This window comes from Microtus ochrogaster, unplaced genomic scaffold (assembly GCF_000317375.1).
Source record: "Microtus ochrogaster isolate Prairie Vole_2 unplaced genomic scaffold, MicOch1.0 UNK2, whole genome shotgun sequence".
Lineage (NCBI taxonomy): Eukaryota > Metazoa > Chordata > Mammalia > Rodentia > Cricetidae > Microtus > Microtus ochrogaster.
Genome location: NW_004949100.1, coordinates 6,255,568 through 6,275,167, shown reverse-complemented (window position 1 = coordinate 6,275,167; position 19,600 = coordinate 6,255,568). Strand labels below are relative to the sequence as shown.

General features: G+C 37.2%; 2 protein-coding genes across 3 annotated transcripts in view; one reads left to right on the top strand and one right to left on the bottom strand.

Moving 5' to 3' along the window:
- Nucleotides 1-656: 656 nt before the first annotated feature.
- Dis3 (DIS3 homolog, exosome endoribonuclease and 3'-5' exoribonuclease) lies at nucleotides 657-12,241 on the top strand. Of its 2 annotated transcripts, XR_003378519.1 has the most exons (9): nucleotides 657-785; nucleotides 2,430-2,516; nucleotides 3,943-4,099; nucleotides 6,012-6,226; nucleotides 6,503-6,671; nucleotides 6,779-6,937; nucleotides 7,849-7,971; nucleotides 8,558-9,395; nucleotides 9,452-12,241. XR_003378519.1 is itself a non-coding variant. In XM_026788370.1 (8 exons), exons 1-8 carry the CDS (start codon nucleotides 685-687, stop codon nucleotides 8,639-8,641), a joined length of 1,095 nt encoding a protein of 364 aa, XP_026644171.1. In that variant the 5' UTR covers nucleotides 657-684; the 3' UTR covers nucleotides 8,642-12,241. The 2 variants fall into 2 exon arrangements, 1 of the variants encoding a protein (XP_026644171.1); XM_026788370.1 differs by having other exon boundaries at nucleotides 8,558-12,241.
- Bora (bora, aurora kinase A activator) overlaps nucleotides 12,118-19,600 on the bottom strand; it is a 21,402-nt gene continuing 13,919 nt past the window's right edge. Inside the window, exons 10-12 of the mRNA XM_026788369.1 lie at nucleotides 17,276-17,865; nucleotides 13,439-13,570; nucleotides 12,118-12,340 (exon numbers count right to left, since the gene is read on the bottom strand). Coding sequence (XP_026644170.1) covers nucleotides 12,275-12,340; nucleotides 13,439-13,570; nucleotides 17,276-17,865 — 788 coding nt within the window. The 3' untranslated portion in view covers nucleotides 12,118-12,274. The remainder of the gene's footprint in view (nucleotides 12,341-13,438; nucleotides 13,571-17,275; nucleotides 17,866-19,600) is intronic.

The following is a 19,600-nucleotide window of genomic DNA, read 5'->3' as shown; positions in this document are numbered from 1 at the left end:
CTAGACTCTTCTTATTTGCCAGTGAGAAGGGGAGTAATGACCTTTTGCAAAGGATTTTAGAGAACAGCCAGAACCTGCTTTGTGATTTATTCAAGTACTACCTAAAATATACAAAATACGAAAGTATTATGAAATATTCTATTATTAAAAATCCTGAAAATGTAAAAAAACTACCATTTCCTTTATTTTAATGGAAATTTGCTTATGTTAAATAATGAATATCTGAGTTAAACTAGAAATCATGGTATAAAGTTAAGAATCTATAGATTTCTCTTGTTACTTATTTTAGGCTTCCTGAAAGCATGGAATATGAGATAAAAATACTACAGTTTAGAGGTGGAGAGGTGGCTGTGTGTGTAAAATGCCTTCTGTGCAAGTCCAAAGACTCACGAAAAGGCTGTGTTGCAGTGTACATGTCTGCAATCCTAGTGCACTCCGATAGGGACTTAGGAGCAGAGACAGGAGACTCACTGATGAGCAAGCTATCCTGGTTTATCAAGTAGGAAACACGAGAGACCCTGTCTCGAATTAGGATGAGGAGCTAGCTCCTTGACCGCCATACGTTCATGGTGGCCTGCACATAAAGAGTATGGTTCAAATAGTAAATACGTTTATATTGGTTGTTAGAATTACGTTAACCTATGGTTTCTTTCTTAGGCTTCTCTTACATATGCTGAAGCACAGATGAGAATTGATTCAGCAGCCATGAATGATGATATTACCACTAGTCTCCGTGGACTAAATAAACTAGCTAAAATTCTTAAAAAAGGAAGGATTGAAAAGGGGTATGTTCTTAATCTACTAAGACATGCTTTAGTGTATGATTATGATTAATATCAATTATACTGAGATAATATTTGTCTTTAGAGCATTTTGTTAGAATTTTGTTAGCTGGTAGACTGTACTTCATAGATTATATCATGGCATTTACCTAACCATAACAGGCATAAGAGGAGGAGTGTCAGCACAAACTTGTTAGAAAGAAAGCAGTTAGAAATAGCTTCAGTGTTGAAAGACTGCTGTGTGTGGAGACCAAGTATAGGAGCCTTTCAGAGCTTGGAGCCTGGGCTCTCACTATATTTTGAATGCTACAAGCAATTACAGAAATGCTTTTGCTAATGATGCAAACGCTGGCTCTGGACTGTTCATACAGAGTGTCTGAATTAAGTTCCTGAATGCAAGTGACCATCCTTCCATACTCCTTGCAGCCACAGATAAGTATGCTCAGCTGCAAGTGTGACCAGTGACTACCATATTTGAATAATTAAATAAGAAATTTAAAACTCTTTACAGATTAGGTATGTACACAAAAGCTGCTGCTCAAAGTTATCATTAATTTTTTCCCTAATTTCTCCATGATTGTCCAGTATCATTAAAGTTACTTACAGATCATGCAGAGTCTTTAATCTTTGCACTCAGGAGGCAAAGACAGGTGAATCTATGACTTCTGTCCTAGGCCAGCCTGATTTAAATAGCCAGTCTGAGTCTGTCCAAAAAGTGAGACCCTGTCTCAAAAAACCCAAAGAAACAAACTTTGAGGTTGATGTGGAACTTGACAAAAGTAGCATCACATCTAAAAACACTGTTTATTTATATAACCTTCAACTCATTAAGAGCCACACATATAAAGCCCTTAGCATAGCATATTCTGAGAGCCACAGCAGTCTAATAGGGAATAGCCATCAGTCCTTACGATGTATGAGTGGTAGTAATTTTGTCAGTCTCCACTCGGTTGCCTATACATCTTCTCTCATTAACCTACTTATATAAGAGCTGCTCTGGTCCTCCCCATCGTTGCCCATCACAATATATTGTTTTCCATGGAAAGTCAAATACCAGTCTGCCTGTTCTTTTAGCCACTTAAAGTACTTGCAAATTTATGTAGCTTAATAAAAATCTGAAAGTTAGGCTTTATGTGAATATAGACATCTGATATGGGATTCCCCACTGTATGCTGTGAATACCTTTAGTTAATAAAAGAAGCTGTTTTTGGCCAATGGCTTAACAGAATATAGCCAGACTGAAAGATATATATACAGAGAAATAAGGCAGAGTCAGGGAGAAGCCATATGCCTCCACCGGAGCCTACTGTAACCTTGCTGGTAATACACAGCAACATGGCAATACATAGATTAATAGAAATGGGCTAATTTAAGAAATTATATGCTTAAGTGATTGGCCAAGCAGTAATTTAAATAATATATTAGAATATAATATAGTTGCTGTGTGATATTTATTTATTTATTTATTTATTTATTTATTTTTAGTCTAAGCAGCTTCCCCCAACAGACATTAAACTTAGTAGAGGTCATAAAACCTCCCAAGAAAAATGTTTATGTACTTGATATACTCATCATTTAAGGGAATAACTTATAGAATGTTTTCTCTGTCCTTGGTTCATCTGACTAATTGCTCTCATTTTTACTCAGGGCTTTGACTCTGTCTTCTCCAGAAGTTCGATTCCACATGGACAGTGAAACTCATGATCCAATAGATCTGCAGACCAAGGAACTGAGGCATGTGATTTTTTTAAAAAAATAATTGATATTAAATATTAATTTTAAATGTAATATGTAGTGTATTAATAATCACCAGAGTATTTATACCCAAAACAGTTGTTACAGTTTTTATAGCTATGAAATTTTCTGGTTTATTAACGATTTGCAAAAGTAAATGTGATCTTTTTAACTTTTCTTATATAAAATTGGGATAAGGTAGTAGAAAAATTTCAAATTTACCTTGATTTGAATTAATTTATGTTAGAACTTAAGTGGTAATAGTTGCAAAAATAGAAAGATGGCACTGATTGACTTCTCAAGTACTTAACACATATGCAGAGGTACGAGGGACCCCAGGCATTGCATCTGGAGAGATTGCTGCCCTGTGATAGGACCCAAGGTTTGTTCCTAACACCCACATATGATGGCTGACTTGTAACTCCAGCTCCAGCGAGATCCAATGACTCTGACCTCCCCAGGCCTACAGTCTTGTGTACACACACGTGCTTACAGTCTTAAACGCATACACATTCTACAACATGCACATAATTGAAACATTAATAAATCTTTAAAAAAACAGAGTTTTTGAAGCTAAACTCTTAACTTTGGATCCTACTGTTACAATTTATACAACTTGAAGTACCCAGTCATTTGACTTCTCTATGTGGAGGGTCCTAATACTTAAAAAGCTAATAGAATTTACAAATGTTGAATAACTGAAACATGATTAAAAATTAGTGTGTTCCATGATTCCAGAGAAAGGAAGCAGTAGATACAGCATGCAGATGGTTTATTAACTGGCTTAGAGCTTAAAGGAAAGACTATGCAGAAGGAAGGCATGTCATGGTCTTAAGGATTGAGAAGTCAAACTGAATTCAAGGTTTGGCACTGGTTTAACAGTAACCTCTATGAAGAGAATAACATTGCACATTTGTCAGCTAGGAATCAGAAGTGTCTGTTGTGTGTGTTACTGTGTATGTGGATTTACAGCAGAATGCCTCACCTGAAATAAGCACCCAAATTAGTTATTGAAAATATATTAGTGATATATTGGTAAAATTTGGGGGAGTTTAGATAATACTGTGTGACCAAGCTTTTACTTCTCTCAGTAAAGTTTATTTTCATAGCTCTATTTCTGTAAGAGGAGATAAACGTAGTGGTTTTGTTTTATGTTAGTAAAGTTAGGGACGTTTCCTTTTTTTTCCCCCTTGAGTACAATTTGAAACAATTCTAGCATGCTAGAATTTCCCCAGAGAGACACAGGTAGTAAACTGTTAGTATAGGAGCTGAGAAATTAGAGAAACATGAGGTACTGAAAATAGATATGTGCTGCCTGCAAATGTTCTCACTGGGAAATATTTTATCACTTATAAAAGATAGCTTTGGAGTAAATGTGATGATAGCTGTCTCAGCTTCTCTTTCCTTATGCTTTTCCACCTGGCAGAGAAACAAATTCCATGGTGGAAGAATTCATGTTACTTGCAAATATTTCTGTTGCAAAAAAAATTCATGAGGAATTTTCTGAACATGCTCTGCTTCGAAAACATCCAGCTCCACCTCCCTCCAATTATGAAATTCTTGTTAAGGCAGCCAAGTCCAAGGTAAAGTCTTAAAGATTGAAAAGTCACATGCATTTGTAGCATAATCTACCCATTACACTGAAAAATTAATATTCATGTTTTCATAAAAGTTTAGTTTATGTATACTATACCAGTAGCTCTTTTTGATATTAAAAAATGTGACTTGGGGTTTGGACATCTCTTCCTACATATCCATTGACACCAGCTACATACTAACATCCTTTATATCCAGTAAAAAACACTCAGTCTTTTTTTAAAAAAGATTTATTTATTTATTTTGTATACAGTGTTCCATCTGCATGTCTGCCTGCAGGCCAGAAGAGGGCACCAGATTTCATTACAGATGGTTGTAAGCCACCATGTGGTTGCTGGGAATTGTACTCAGGACCTCTGGAAGAACTATCAGTGCTCTTAACCTCTGAGCCATTTCTCCAGCCCAAGGAGCACTCAGTCTTAAAGACAAATGATTTAAACTAAGTTATCTACAGTATCATAGACATAGTTTGCTCTTCCATCTCTTTCTTTTGTACGTGGTAGACTGGCTAATTTTTGTTGCTGTTTTTGTTCTTTTGTCAATTAGACACAAGCTAGAGTCATCTGAGAGGAAGGAACTTAAATGCCTCCATAAAACCTCTAGTTGGCAAGCATTTGGGGCATTTTCTTGATTAATGATTCTTTTCAGTCCATTGTGAACGGTGTTAGCCCTAAGCAGGTGCAAGAAAACAGGCTGAGCAAGCCAATAAGCAGTGTCCTTCCATGGGTTCTACTTAAGTTCCTGCTTCAGTTTCCTGTCTTGGTCTCCAGACTTGACATCTCTGGATGATGAACTGTGTGATAGGGAACTGTAAGCAGAAATAGACCCTTTCCTCCCAAGTAGTTTTTGGTCATGGTATTTTATCATAGTTATAGAAACTTAAGACCAATGGCTTCTATGAAATGCATAGCTTTCAGAGATTCACAAGTAATTTGTTTTCTCCTTAGGTCACCCCAGTTCAGTGCTCCCTGTATCATATCCATACAAAAGAAGGCTATTTATGACATGCATGGAAAGGGGGACTTTTCTTCAGCCATTTATACCCCTTTAATTTCATCATACTTAGGCTTGGCATGACTCTGACTTATTTGGTTTTCCTTGGATTTTGTGTAGGCTAATTTTTTCCTATTGTGAAAGCATGTAAGGAATGTCACTATTTGAATAGTATGGTATGAGTTTCTGATTTTATAGTTCATACGCCATCTTTATCCACCTGAACTGCCCCAGCTTCCCAGCCCCAAGGATGCTGCATATTGGGGGATTTTTTTGAGGTTGTCTTATTTCTTACCAAGACATGGTAGCGGAAGGAGGGGTTTGTCTTGCTAAGGTAGAGTTCAGCAGAACATTATTCTTCCTGAACTTTAATTGACTAGCTTGCTGCTGGCTTTTACTTCTACTTTCAGTGGAAGGAAAGAATCTGAAGAGGAGCCAGCTATACTGAAAACACTGTATCTTCATTTTCTTTACCGCCTCCGAGATTAGCAAGCATAAACTGGACTGTGTTAAAGAAATGGCACTACTGCCTCCACTCTTGTTCTCTCCCTTGGAACTTCAGGATTCTTGCTGCTTTCAGACTTTCAGATACATTCGGGAATTTTCAAGCTTTAGTACTGCATAAATCAGCCATTATCTAAAGTTATTTTTAGTGCCTCTAGTTAACAGATAAAATGTATGAATGCTTACTATCTGTACACAAACACTATTTTTATTTGATCTATTTATATTTTAAAGAGAGGATGGTAATTCTGGCTGGGGTGGAGACAAGCCAATCTCTATGGGTTCCAGGCCATTCAGGGCTCCACAGTGTGACCACTGTCTCAGGATTAGGGAGAGGGAGGAAGGACAATACCACTGGCTTTGTGATGTTTCATTTTGTGCTTTTCTTCCTTTTATTGACAGAATTTGGAAATTAAGACTGATACAGCCAAGTCTTTGGCTGATTCTTTGGACCGTGCTGAATCCCCTGAGTTCCCATACCTGAACACTCTTTTAAGGATATTGGCCACTCGCTGTATGATGCAAGCTGTCTACTTCTGTTCTGGGATGGATAATGACTTCCATCATTATGGCTTAGCCTCCCCAATATACACACATTTCACTTCCCCCATCAGAAGGTATTGTGTTTTCCATACAAAACTAAAGGAGGGAGAAAATGGTTAACTTTTTTCTTCAGTTTTTCAAGACAGGGTTTCACTGTTTAGCTCTGGCTGTCCTGGAACTCACTTTGTAGACCAGACTGGGCTCGAGCTCAGAGAGATCTGCCTGTTTCTGCCTTCCAAGTGCTGGGATTAAAGGCATGTGCCACCACCACCCAGTGAAAATGGTTAACTTTCAATATAGAAATTTTAAAATTAATTCGTCATTGTTCTTATTTCACCTTCTTTATGCAGATATGCAGACATAATTGTTCATCGGTTGTTGGCCGTGGCTATTGGCGCTGATTGTACTTATCCGGAGTTGACAGATAAACACAAGCTTTCAGATATATGTAAAAATCTCAATTTCCGGCATAAAATGGCTCAGTATGCTCAGCGTGCATCAGTAGCTTTTCATACCCAGGTATTTGCCTTTTGTTTGTAGTGGGAAATTTTGTTTATTGGTATTTTCAAAATTATTTTTGTAAATCTCAAAGTAAGATTTCTAACAAGATTGTATGTATTTTACAGCTGTTTTTCAAAAGCAAAGGAATAGTAAGCGAGGAAGCCTATATTCTCTTTGTAAGAAAGAATGCAATTGTGGTGCTAATTCCAAAGTATGGCTTAGAAGGTACAGTTTTTTTTGAAGAAAAAGATAAACCAAAGCCACGGCTTACTTATGATGATGAGGTATGGTATTGCTGATTCTTGTTTTCTTGGGGAGAGAGGTATATTTTCTCTGACAGTTGGCCAACCATAACTATAAATTGTTAAAATTTTTCTTTATTTATGTAGGTGTGTCTCTGCAGCCACCCCCAAATAACCACTCAGATACTTGCTGATGCTTCTTATTAACTAGCTCTTACAACTTAAATCAACCCATGTTTCTTATCTAAGTTTTACCATGTGGCTCATGGCTTGTTACTTGATTTTCTACATGTCCTGTTTCTTTTGTATCTGGCCTGTGACTGACTCCTCGAACTCTGACCTTCTTTTTCCTGGTGTCCTTAGTCTGGTTTTCTCACTCAACCTTACCCTGTCAAGCTATTAGCCAATCAGCTTTACATAGTTTACAGTGTACAGAAGGATTAGTCCACAGTAGATTTATATCCTAAATCTCAAAATGCATGACAGAAAATCCATATTTCATCCCCTAAACTTAGAGAATATTTAATGATACTTTACTACAAACAACTAATTCACTAAGATGAATGATGTCATTCAGGATTCCCTTAGTGACAAGATGAAGTGTGCACAAAAATAGACTATATTTGAGGCTATGAGGTTTAATGTGGGTTTTTTGTTTTTTATATTCAATACCTAGAAGCTTACTAATATTGTGGATTTTTTATTCCTTGAAAATGTTATATATAATGATATATATATATGTATATATATATATATATATATATATATGTATCTTGATCATATCTATCCCTCACTTCTCCCCTCCAACTTCCCCCAGAACCCATCACATCTCCTTCCCAACTTCTTGTCCTCCTTAATTTTAAACTTTTAAATTACTATGGAAGGTAAACTGGAAGTAGGGTTGAGATTCATATTTAAGAAACAATATTGATAAAATGTTTTTTTTTTTCAAGATACCTTCACTCAGAGTAGAAGGTACAGTGTTCCATGTCTTTGATAAAGTTAAAGTAAAAATCACATTAGATTCATCAAATCTTCAACATCAGAAAATCCGCATGGCCCTTGTGGAACCACAGGTGAGACCAAACTTAATTTAATGGTGTGGAAAAGTTAACATCTAGTTTGTTAACATCTTAGGTATTCCAAATATTGGCACTGGATTCCAGGCATCAGAGAGATTCTAGAGGTCCTTAAGACCATTCCTTTCTCTTGCCTATTTCTTTACTCTAGTTTATAATATACAAGTTAACTGCAGGTGCTCCATTTAAAATCCTGAATTTTAACCTTTTGGCTTTTGGTGCTTGCTGTTTACTGCAACATAAATCCAATATGGCAAATTGGACACAAGAAAGAGCTGTTACATTACAAACACATAGGCCATGTTGAAACTTCGCAGTTTTCTTGCTATGTAGACAAGGCTAGCCTTGAATTTGCAAGGATCTTCCCAAGTGCTGAGATTGCAGGTGTGCACCTCCGTTCTGGCTTACTTCTGAACCATGGTTACTTCCTGTGCATAACTGTGTGTGGTGCACCCTTCTAACTCCATCCCCTCCACTGGAAAGTCTATTTCAAGTTGACAGTGATAGTGCTAAAGGGGAAGGTGAGATACACATTTCTTATCTGATGCTTTTAATCACTTCATTTTTCCCGTTTATACTTTAGATACCAGGAATAAATATTCCTCCTGATGTTTCAGACATGGATCTCAGTGGGCCAGGAGGGAAGAAGAGGAAACTTGAGAAGTAGCTACATGCAACAGAGAACTTCAAAGACTGACAATTACCGTAGACAACAACAAAATTGAAAGCATACTTACAAACTGGTGTGCATGATAGTTACTTTTAAGTACATTTCAATAATTTTAAGAAATTTGCATTTTTATTGAGTTACTGACTAAATCTATCTTAGACTGTGCTTCTGCAACAACAAAAATTATGCAGAAAAATTCATTTGAATATCCATCACTTAAATGGTGACAGAATAGCAACTTCAGGGATCTGTGATGATCATTTAAATGGAGTACTCATCTGCTCATTGACGAGCAGATTAATTTTTATATAAGTGCTTTATTTAATATAGAAAAAATGCAATTTCTGAGGAAAATTAACATTTTAGAAGCAAAGAACAAGCCTTTCTAAATCTTGAGCTGTCAGTGTTTGGCATTTGATCTTTTTGCCATTTTAATTTGCCTACTTATAACACTGTATTCACACATTTTGAAAAGCCTCCTTACTTTACTAATGGTTCTCAGAACTGAATGTTTTGGGATTATAAGAAAACAAAAACTCAGGTATCTTGGATTGGGAACATTGTGATGTTGTTAACAGGTGATAAGTTCCTTAATCTGTGTTGCTAGTGTTTCTCTCAAACAAGGCATTACACTTTAGAGAAAGAATCAAAGTAGAAATGTCTGCTTTCTTACAAAAACAGGTAATAGCTTTTGAATTTTAGTTATACCCAATTATATAAGAGAGGAGGGATTGTATTAGACATATTAAAGGTTTTAGTTATACCCAATTATATACGAGAGGAGGGATTGTATTAGACATATTAAAGGAACAAATGAAGTCTCATTTGTTGTACCAGTTTGACTACCTCGTGCCTTGCAAATCCCAGATTAATGATGACATTAAGAAAATTTTAACATTTGACTTTGCTTAATCAGTTTCTAGTCTAGTAAACTACTTTTGTGGTAGTAACCAGCTGAAAAGTCCCAGGCTATAATGTAGGTACAGCTGTATCCCGAATACAAACACACATTTAGTGCTGTTTTCCAATTTCCTATTACAGCAGATAATATCCATGTTAAGGCAGAACTTGATTTAACTGAAGGAAGACAGTCTTAAGCAGCATTTGGCCCACAGCATTTCAGACTGCTAGCTGAACTATAACTATAGCACAGTCCTGCTGTACTTGTGGTTTATAAGCTGAACTATAACTATAGCACAGCCCTGCTGTACTTGTGGTTTATAAGCTGAACTATAACTACAGCACAGCTCTGCTGTACTTGTGGTTTATAAGCAGCCAAACAATGTGTAAACAGGTATGGTTAGGTTCCTGAAATAAAAAGTCAATTTTCCAAGGAGTATAACAGATACTGCTCAGCTTTACCCACCAGTCACTCAAATTTTTCTGCTATTGAGTTGAGCATGTAGTTGAGTGGTATAATGATTGCCTTGGATTTGATTAGACTATTGCAAAGCACAAGACAAGAACTGTTTGCCAGGTACTGGAAAGATGGCTCAGCAGGTAAGAGTGAGCGTGGCTGTTTTGCCAGAGGACCAGGGCTTGATTCTCAGTGCCCACATGATCTGTACTCCAATTCCATCACTCAAGTAGTATACAAACATATGTAAATACAGGCAAGAACAAAGCTAAAAATGTTAAAAGCTATTTACCATAGTTTACCTGCAGTATGGGGTCTTGGTAATAAAAAGTCAATAAGTTGTATCTGTTATCTGTTTATACAGTAGGACATTGAATTTTTTCTTCAGTTGTTTCTCCACATTAATTTTTTGAAATAGGGTGTCTTTCACTGAACTTTAGAGATTGTCACTTTGAGCTACACTGGCTAGAAATCAACAAGTTTCCACCAACCAAAATGGGATCACAGTCAAATTCTGGCAAGCTCTCACGGAGGTTAGGTTTTCATGCTTTGCAGCAAGCACTCTACCTATGGAGCAGCCCCCATGTCTATTACCATTCTAATCATCTAGAGTGGCTTTAACAAGTATGGGCTTTAATCTCAACTGAGCAAATTGATCAAAAACCTATATTCCCCAGGGCCTTCTTTGAGGTTTTAAAATGTTTTATTCCCTAATGCCAGTTATGAAGCTAAGCAGATTACACAGAACATGGTCATCCTCCCAGTGTCCAGGCTTTGCATCTCCAGATTGAAAGGACGAAAGTACTTGGGGGAAAATGCATCTGTGTAAATACGTTTAGACATTTTCATATTAGTCAGTATTCCCCCAGATACCATAGCTATTTTCATTGTGCTCACATTGTAGTAGTTAATGAAGGACAGTAGCACTAGCATCCCTTGGTTTGTTTCTTACATCCATGGAAGGTCCTAAGAACTAGTTCCCCTGGGATACTGAGGATGACTGGTTGCAGATGAAACTCAACACTTTTGACCCTTACATTCTAGTGACTGATGTAAGAACAAAAGTTCAGTGCCGGCCTAGGCTACATTGTGAGACGGTCTCAAGACAAACTGAAGCAGCCACTGGAGGACTGCTACTCCCATTTCACAGATAAAGGCCAGGCAAGTAGCGAGACAAGTTATTTGACTTGATGATATTACTTTAAAAACCTGAAAAGTAGCCAGGGAGGCTGTTCATCTTAGAACTCCTGGATAATATCTCTCTTTAGATAAACATATTCAGTTGGCCAGTCAACTTCACAACATTGGTTAGTGTTGGAGCATGTGACATGAGCACCGTGTGTGTATGTCTGTAAGCAATAAACATGCTAAGGATGGAGTACCATATAGAACAAGAATGAAAATGACAAAAAAATAGTGTGTCTTTATTTTCTTCGACTAATGATGAGTCATTTTGAGTATGCCAGTTTTTACAAAATAAGTAAACACAAAAATACAGTCTTTGATATTTCCAAGTACATTTTATCCATCTTCTAATACAGATTTTTTTAAAAAAATATTTAGCTATTTTTCCAATTGTTTTTTCATGTCCAAAGCCCAAGGAGAATTCCACTGTTCCCCAATGATTCTGATTCTCCCATGTTCTGTTCTGTTCATCTCCCTAGCCAAGACTGAGGGAATACTACTGTGGCATCCCACACTCACCCCATAGATGGGAGTGTATAGGACTGCCCAGTCGGTAGCACCTTTCCAGCATTTACACTTTAGTATTAACAAGAGTGCTAATGCCAGAAACTAAGTCATTTCCTCACAGAAATGGATTTTTAGAGAGTCCATTTTATTTCCTTTTTACCTCTTTAGTAAGTTTTATATCTCAAGATACCTTTCACAGTTTTCATTTAAAAATGTAGAGTGCATTCAGTTTTAACATTTTTATCATGATCTAAGAATTGGTAATTCAGGATTATCATTACAAGTTTTAACAAGTAGTTCCGTGATTCTGTAGGACAAGAGAAAGCCATCAGCTGTCATAATTTTTTGTTAAACAAACCACTCAAAACAAATACAAAAATATTTATTGGTTAAAAAATAGCTTGTAATTAATAACTTGGAGCTTCTGTTCCTGTCACTAAGTTCCTTTGCGGACAGACTGTATTTTCACATTACGGAGGGAGCTGGGCATATGACATGAAGCAGTTACCCCAGTCACCACCACGTGAGATCATGTACATAAAGACACGGGCTACTACTGAGTGTGGTCTGTGGTCTTGAGACTATGGGCTGCTGCACTGCGATGGGCCTGCAGCTTTCATCCAGCACCTCTGCACTGTGTGCTCTTGCTGTGGAAAAGAAGAAAACACCTGGTTTTCAGTTTAGGGCCATTCAAAAGTACAACTGCTACCAACTGTTTTGAAATGGGGATGCAGATTTCCTGGCTTCAGAGGGCTAGTGAAGATAAGAGTTTTTGTTGGGGGGGGGGGGTCCTTCCCTCCCTCTCTGTCCGGCCCCCTTCCTCTTTTTGAACCCAGGATGTTGGGCATGCTAATCAATGCTAGTCAATCAATGCTAGTCTAAGCTTCAGCTTAGATTTTGAGGGATAACTGAAATGAGCTGGATTATCAGGAGCAACTTCGTTGAAGTTACTAATATTAGAAAGAGACTTGTTTTGATATTACATGTACCAAAGGAAAATATGGTGCATTTCTTACTGAACTTACAGAGAGGTTTATATAGATAGTATTAAATAAATAGGTATAAAGAGTAAGATTGTCGTGTCTCGTTCCTAAGATGATGGATTTCAAATGTGAATGTGTAGTTGTAATCATCATATCAAGGTTCATGAAATGTTTATATCAAAAATATATTAGTACAAAATTTGACATACCTAAAATATCTACATTTATTTTCCTTAGAACAATGAAAATCTTTAATGGCTATTGAATTTTAAGAAATCCTTCAGGAAAGAATAGGAGAGGATTAATACTGTCCAAATGCATAATATCCAACAGTGATAATAATGAGACCATTATTTTGTATGGCTACACATACAGAGTCTTTAAGTGCTTTTAACTTTTGATATGTAACCAGTTGTACTATTTTCCTCTCTAGTAGTAATTATTTTCAAATTTATGTTTGAGCTGTTTGAAATATTTCAAAGACAAAAATCAATTTTAGAGGCAAAAGTCTCTGCCTTTCCCGTTTCCTTATGGATGTAACTGCTCATTGCTTAGAGTAGAGCTGGTTCCCCTCTAACTCATCCTCTCCCGCTGGACAGCGAGGAACTTTGGAGTGTCTGCTTTTAAAACATCTACTAATGACAAAACAAGATGAGCGCATAATCATGGTAAAACTATACAAAATGGTGAAGAAGATAGGTTGAAAAAAGCCATTTATTAAATATTACAGCCTATATTATTATCAAACTGTTTTCTCCATACCTTTATATTACATCCTTGAGATTTTATTTCTACTTCAAAGGACTGTGTGACATTTTCTTTGCAGCAGCTTTCTGTCCCAGCAATATCAGTGACATTGCTTCCACAAGTCTGTGTGGTGTAGCCACTGTCCATCTTGGAGGAATGAAAAACAAAACACCGACTCATAAAACTGCAAACTCATTCATTGTTCTAATTTACATGAAATATTGTAAGAAATGCAAAGGCTAAGTGAGCATATAATTCACTACATCTGAACAATGTAACAATGATCACAGTAAATGAATTTAATACATGATCCTAAAAGCTCTACACAAAATTGCTTTTTCCCTGCAACACTTCATAGGATATTTCTTGGGAAGGAACTATAATTTCTTTAGCATCAGTAGACAAGTCACCAGATGCTTTTCTGCTCTTTCCAAAGTGAAAATAAAGACTACAATCAGTTTTCCTTTCCAGCTTGCTTTCCTAGCTTATCTGTAAATGCCTTGCTTGTACAGTTTCTAAATACCATTGGAGTATTAAAAAATAAAGATAGCCTGCATAAGGCTCATACCCAGTTGTTCATAATGGCACACACATAAGAAAATGGTTACATTTTAAAACATACTGGCTTGCCCCAAAAGTGAAAAAGATTTACACATTTTTAAGTTGGTAATTCTCTTATCATGGAGGATACCTTCCAAGACACTTCAGGTAACACCAAACCCTGCATCCTCTGTTTGTCCTACCTACACATACCTGTGATAAGGTTTTTACTTATAAATTAGACACAGTAAAAGTTCAATAAGAATAGAACAACTATAGCACATTTCTGGTTATGTAACATTATCTAACCTGGTTTGGCTTCAAATTCACAGTTTTGCCTCAGACTCAAAAGAGTGCTGGGATTACAGGCATGTGCCACTATGCTTGATTTACAAATATGTCTATAAAAAGTTACAGAATATGATCTTAAAATATTTATTGTACTTTGCACTTTCAAGAATTTTTTTAGCTCTTTGACATATGCAAATCGCTAGAATTATGTTAGTGCTTTTAGTCAATATTAAGTTTTGGAAAAGCTCTTTTTAAATACAAGTGACAGGTTAGCCTAGTGGTCAGCTTGACAGCTGAAATGGCTGCTGTGTGAATGATTGGTAGAAGTACGGACAGTGTGGGGACATGAGTCAAAGGGTGTTTGACATCCCACTGAGGGTCAGTTTGAGATATGGTGCTCAAAATAGCATGAATTTTGAAGCAAACTTGATATTTTAAATTTAAACAATTTTGGACCACAGATATCTACTGTACTGTAAAAAGCATTTACTGAATAAAAATGCTTGGTCATTTGTAGCGCTATAATGCCATTTTTATTTTGTCCTTTCAACATCTACTTTATAAGGTGAGGAAGTGAAGGTTCAGAAAGATTAACTCAGTGTCATACATTGACATCAGAGGCTCAAGTTAAAGTTCTTTTCACTTTTACATTTGCACAGGGCAGTGGTGAACGCCTTTAATCCCAGCACTTGGGAGGCAGAGGCAGAGGCAGGTCTCTGTGAATTTGACACCAGCTTGGTCTACAAGAGCTAGTTCCAGGACAGGCTCCAAAGCTACAGAGAAACCCTGTCTTGGGGGTCGGGGTTGGTTGAGGGCCGTTTACTTGTAATATTGCTGAGCACCAAACACCACCCAACACACACATAAAGCACTGACCTAACCCTTCACCTTTCCTTACAAATTAGGAGTAGGGAAGTCTGTGCTGCTTTGATTCCCCTGACGGACATCTACAATAGTGTATAAAGTCATACTGTTTGTCACCCAGGTGATCACAAGGAAAATACTCCTAGTTTTCATGTCTGTATACCCGCTTACTGGTTCCTGGGAGTCACAATTAAAGCAAAACCCTTGGGACAAGTACAATAAAATTGAACAGCACATCCCAAGGGAAATCCCTTGTTCTGTTACCGGTCGGTAAATACTTGATAAAAACTGTAAATATCAGATTGCTTACAAAGAGTCTTCTTTCTGATATCACTGCCAAGTGATTGGCTTATGACTCAGTTCCAATATATAACTGATTTCTCAGAAAATTAGGAAACAACCTACTTCAGAACCCAGCAATAGCACTTTGGGGCCAAAGGATGCTCAATCCTACTACAAGGACATGTGCTCATCTATGTTCATAGCAGCATTTTTTATCATAGTCAGAACCTGGATGCCCCTCAACCAAAGAATGGATAAAAAAGGTAAGGGCACATTTACACAATGGAGTACCACACAGCGGAAAGAATTAATGACATCTTGAAATTTGCAGGCAAATGGATGGATCTAGAAAACACCATATTGTGTGAGGTAACCCAGACCCAAAAAGACAAATATAATATGTACAAAGTGGCTTTTAGACATAAAGTAAAGAAAAATCAGCCTACAATTCACAATCCCAGATAACCTAGAGAACAAAGAAGACCCCAAGAGAGACACACACAGATCTAATCTACATGGGAAGTAGAAAAAGACAAGATCTCCTGCGTAAATTGGGAGTGTGGGGATCATGGAAGAGGATAGAAAGAGGGGAGAGGAGGGAGGAGTGGAGAAAAATATATAGCTCAATAAAAACAATTTTAAAAAAAGTTTTAAAATGAAAGTTTCCAGTTCCATTTTCAGTTATTTCGGCATCAGCATGTCCAGTGTCAATCAGAAAACACGAAGGCGAGGCATCGAGAGCCTCTCAGCACACTGAGCCCGCTGAGTCAGCTGCTCCTGAGTTGGCATCAACTCAGAGAACATGGACTTGGGATGCAAAGCTGCTGGAGTCCATACTGGCTCTGCTGTTTTTTTCCTTTTTTTTTTTTTTTGTTTTTTTTTTTCGAGACAGGGTTTCTCTGTGGTTTTGGAGCCTGTCCTGGAACTAGCTCTGTAGACCAGGCTGGTCTCGAACTCACAGAGATCCGCCTGCCTCTGCCTCCCGAGTGCTGGGATTAAAGGCGTGCGCCACCATCGCCCGGCTGTTTATTTCCTTTTTAAACTTCAGGGAACCTACGTAGCCTCTGATGCACAGCTTTCTTAGGAAATGTAGGATTACACGAAAAAACCTTGACTGTTCAAGTATATAAAAAGTTAAGACATAAAAGTGCTCTAAGTTTTCTTTCTCCCCTACAGGACATTAAGGCAAACCAAACCCATTCAAGTTTTAGCATACGAATCCTATGCTAGAAACTGCATTCATTCTTCCTGCAGCAGATCCCAGGACACAGCTGTCTCCTGAGATGATGTCTGAACCTGGCTTCTTTTCTGCTCATAATTTACTATTCCCAGCAGACTGTGGTTAATAGAAATATGAATAATCAATCCTCCTGATTGCTTTTGGTAATTTTTTAATACTACGGTGTCCTAGTTGGTCTGAAACTGGCTTTGTAAAGCTGGCTGGTCTTGAGCTCACAAAAATCTGTCTCTGCCTTCCAAGTGAGCCCCAAGTGCCTCCCATGTGCGCCTAACAATGTGCGCCACTGTGCTCAACACTCCTGGAAACTTTTAAACTATCCAATGCTATCGTGCTCACATTTAGCCTTTACCGTTCTAACTGTAAACACCTCACATTTAGCCTATTAGATTTCTCACCCTGTAACACCCAGAGGCGAAGACTAGCAAATACAAAAAGCCTTACCTGGATATTGCTAAAGACTCAAATACAAAAAGCCTTACCTGGATATTGCTAAAGACTATCAAATACAAAAAGCCTTACCTGGATATTGCTAAAGACTCAAATACAAAAAGCCTTACCTGGATATTGCTAAAGACTATCAAATACAAAAAGCCTTACCTGGATATTAATAAAGACTCAAATACAAAAAGCCTTACCTGGATATTGCTGTTTTCACACGGCAGAACACTGCTTTCCGCGAGAGGCGACATGCACATATGAGAGCTTTCGATATTGAAGGCAATTCCACTCACAAAACCAGTCATGGCTGAATTCCCATCACTCACTGGCTCCTTGATCCAAGTGCTCTCATCTCCTGCGTCTATAGGGTCGAACATATCCACAGTGTCATTTTCCCTCTCACTCTCAACATCCTCCAGCGGCGCTACATCTCTCTCGGAACTAGACTGGCTCCGTGTAAGAGACATGGCAGTGACCACCGAAGGCTCGCCACACGCCAAAGGCTCACAGTTCAAGGGCGGGAGGGATACTGGCGCACTTGGGCCTGGTGGAGAGACATCTGTGGAGGGAGCCTCATCTTCTTCGCTGTCACTGTTGTTCTCAAGAGTAAAAGGGACCCGAATCAGTGAGGACAAGTACTGAGTACCACCTCTCAGTCTCCGAGGAGACCAGCTTTTAATTGGTGAGCAGCCATCTATGTACGGACTCCTGATGCTTGGATTAATGATCCCGGTAGATCTTGCTCCGGATGAAGCTTCAGGAGAATGAAATATATACTTCCTTTGTTCTGAAGGAGAGGAGGAAAAAAAAAAAAATCACATCACAAAAACTCAGAAAGGGAAAAGTTATTTTTAAGTGGTAATCGTGTTCATGGCAGAAAAAAGAAAAAAGACAGTAACAGGTTTGTATATACTGAAGTGAAATTTTAGTGTTAAAAATAACAGAAAGCTAGTATGTGCCTCAACAGACTCAACCTCAAAGCTTGTTTCTATGGCTCTTTCCAAATTTTAATTTAAATATTTTATTTCTTGTGAATTATTTCTTCATAAGTGCATTGCACTATATCAAAGTTGTTCATATACAAAGAAGTCTCCTAACAAGTTGGCTTTTAGAAACTGTAACTTAACAACTATACTTGACAAATGTGTTGGACTTATGTAACACACTTGTAACAATACTAAAAGGCAAACAAAAACTAAAAAATAGTATTTTTAATAGTAAGGAGCCTAACAATATCCAAAATGATAAGCATGCTTTAGTTTAACAGTGGTAACAATAAAAAATTTAACTGACATAAACTTTTATGAAGAGGTTAAGTAAATTCCAACAAAATCCTTAAAACTATGGGGCAGGGAACACAACTCAGCGGCAGGGACCTATATTCAATGCCCAGTTTAGCAGAGGGAAAAGAGCCTTCAAATTATCTGTCCCTTTGGATGAATTTCTACTTCGGAAAATTAACCTAGCCCCACAAATTAATTTCAGCCCCACAACCATAAAAAGCAAAACAAAAATAAGACAAATAGAATGATACATCTATGAAATGGTTCAGAAGTATGTTTTTGAGGTAATACTAAATAATCTCAATAACCTACAAAAGAAATAAATGCTTTGTAAAAAAATAAAGAACCATGGATAAAAATGTACAAATTTGTTTATCTACATACCCATATCCCTATATACAAAAATAGTTTTTCATTTTCCAAACTTTTACTACAAAATGACTTCCTAAAATATTAACTTTTCAAAAATTGGTAAATATTTTTTTTCCAAGAGTACATACATTTCTGAACATACTTATTTTAACAACCTTAACCAAGTATATTTTATAGGGTTTGAATACCTGGTTGTCAAAATCTATTACTGTAAGTAAGAAGGTATATAAAAATCAACTTATCTCTAAACTGTGATCTCCTTGAGAGAGTGTGGTAAATACTTATTAAAATAGATTAGAAAAGCTTTCTGAGAATTCTAAACGTTCAGGATAAATTATCTCTCCAACCTTTGTTGTAGTGCGAGGAACTGAATGCAGACATCACACAGCATAGACAAGTATTCTACACTGAACTATACCATCAATCTTTTTTTTTAACTATGGCAGTTTTATTTGATAAGGATTCAGTTTATGAATAGGGGTTCTGTGTGTGTGTGTGTGTGGAACCTGATTTGATATTACATTTTATATAATTTTTTTCTTTTTTGTTAAAATTTTTAGGGTCTAATTATATAATTGCCCCTTGCCATTCCTTCTTACAAACACTCCAATGTAGTCCCCTCCACTGCTTCATTCAAGCTCATGGTTTTTTCTTTGTGTTACATTCCTGTGTGTTCCTAAACACCTAAGTACCATCTGCTCAGTAGGATGTTACTTTTATATGTACATGGATTTCAGGGCTCACCACATTAGTATGTCTACCGGTGCTGTCCTGGGTCAGGTCATGTTTAGGCAGCCATGATGGAAAGACTTCATGGATGTAGCTTCTGACATTTCTAGGAGACACAATCTCACATCACAGCAAACT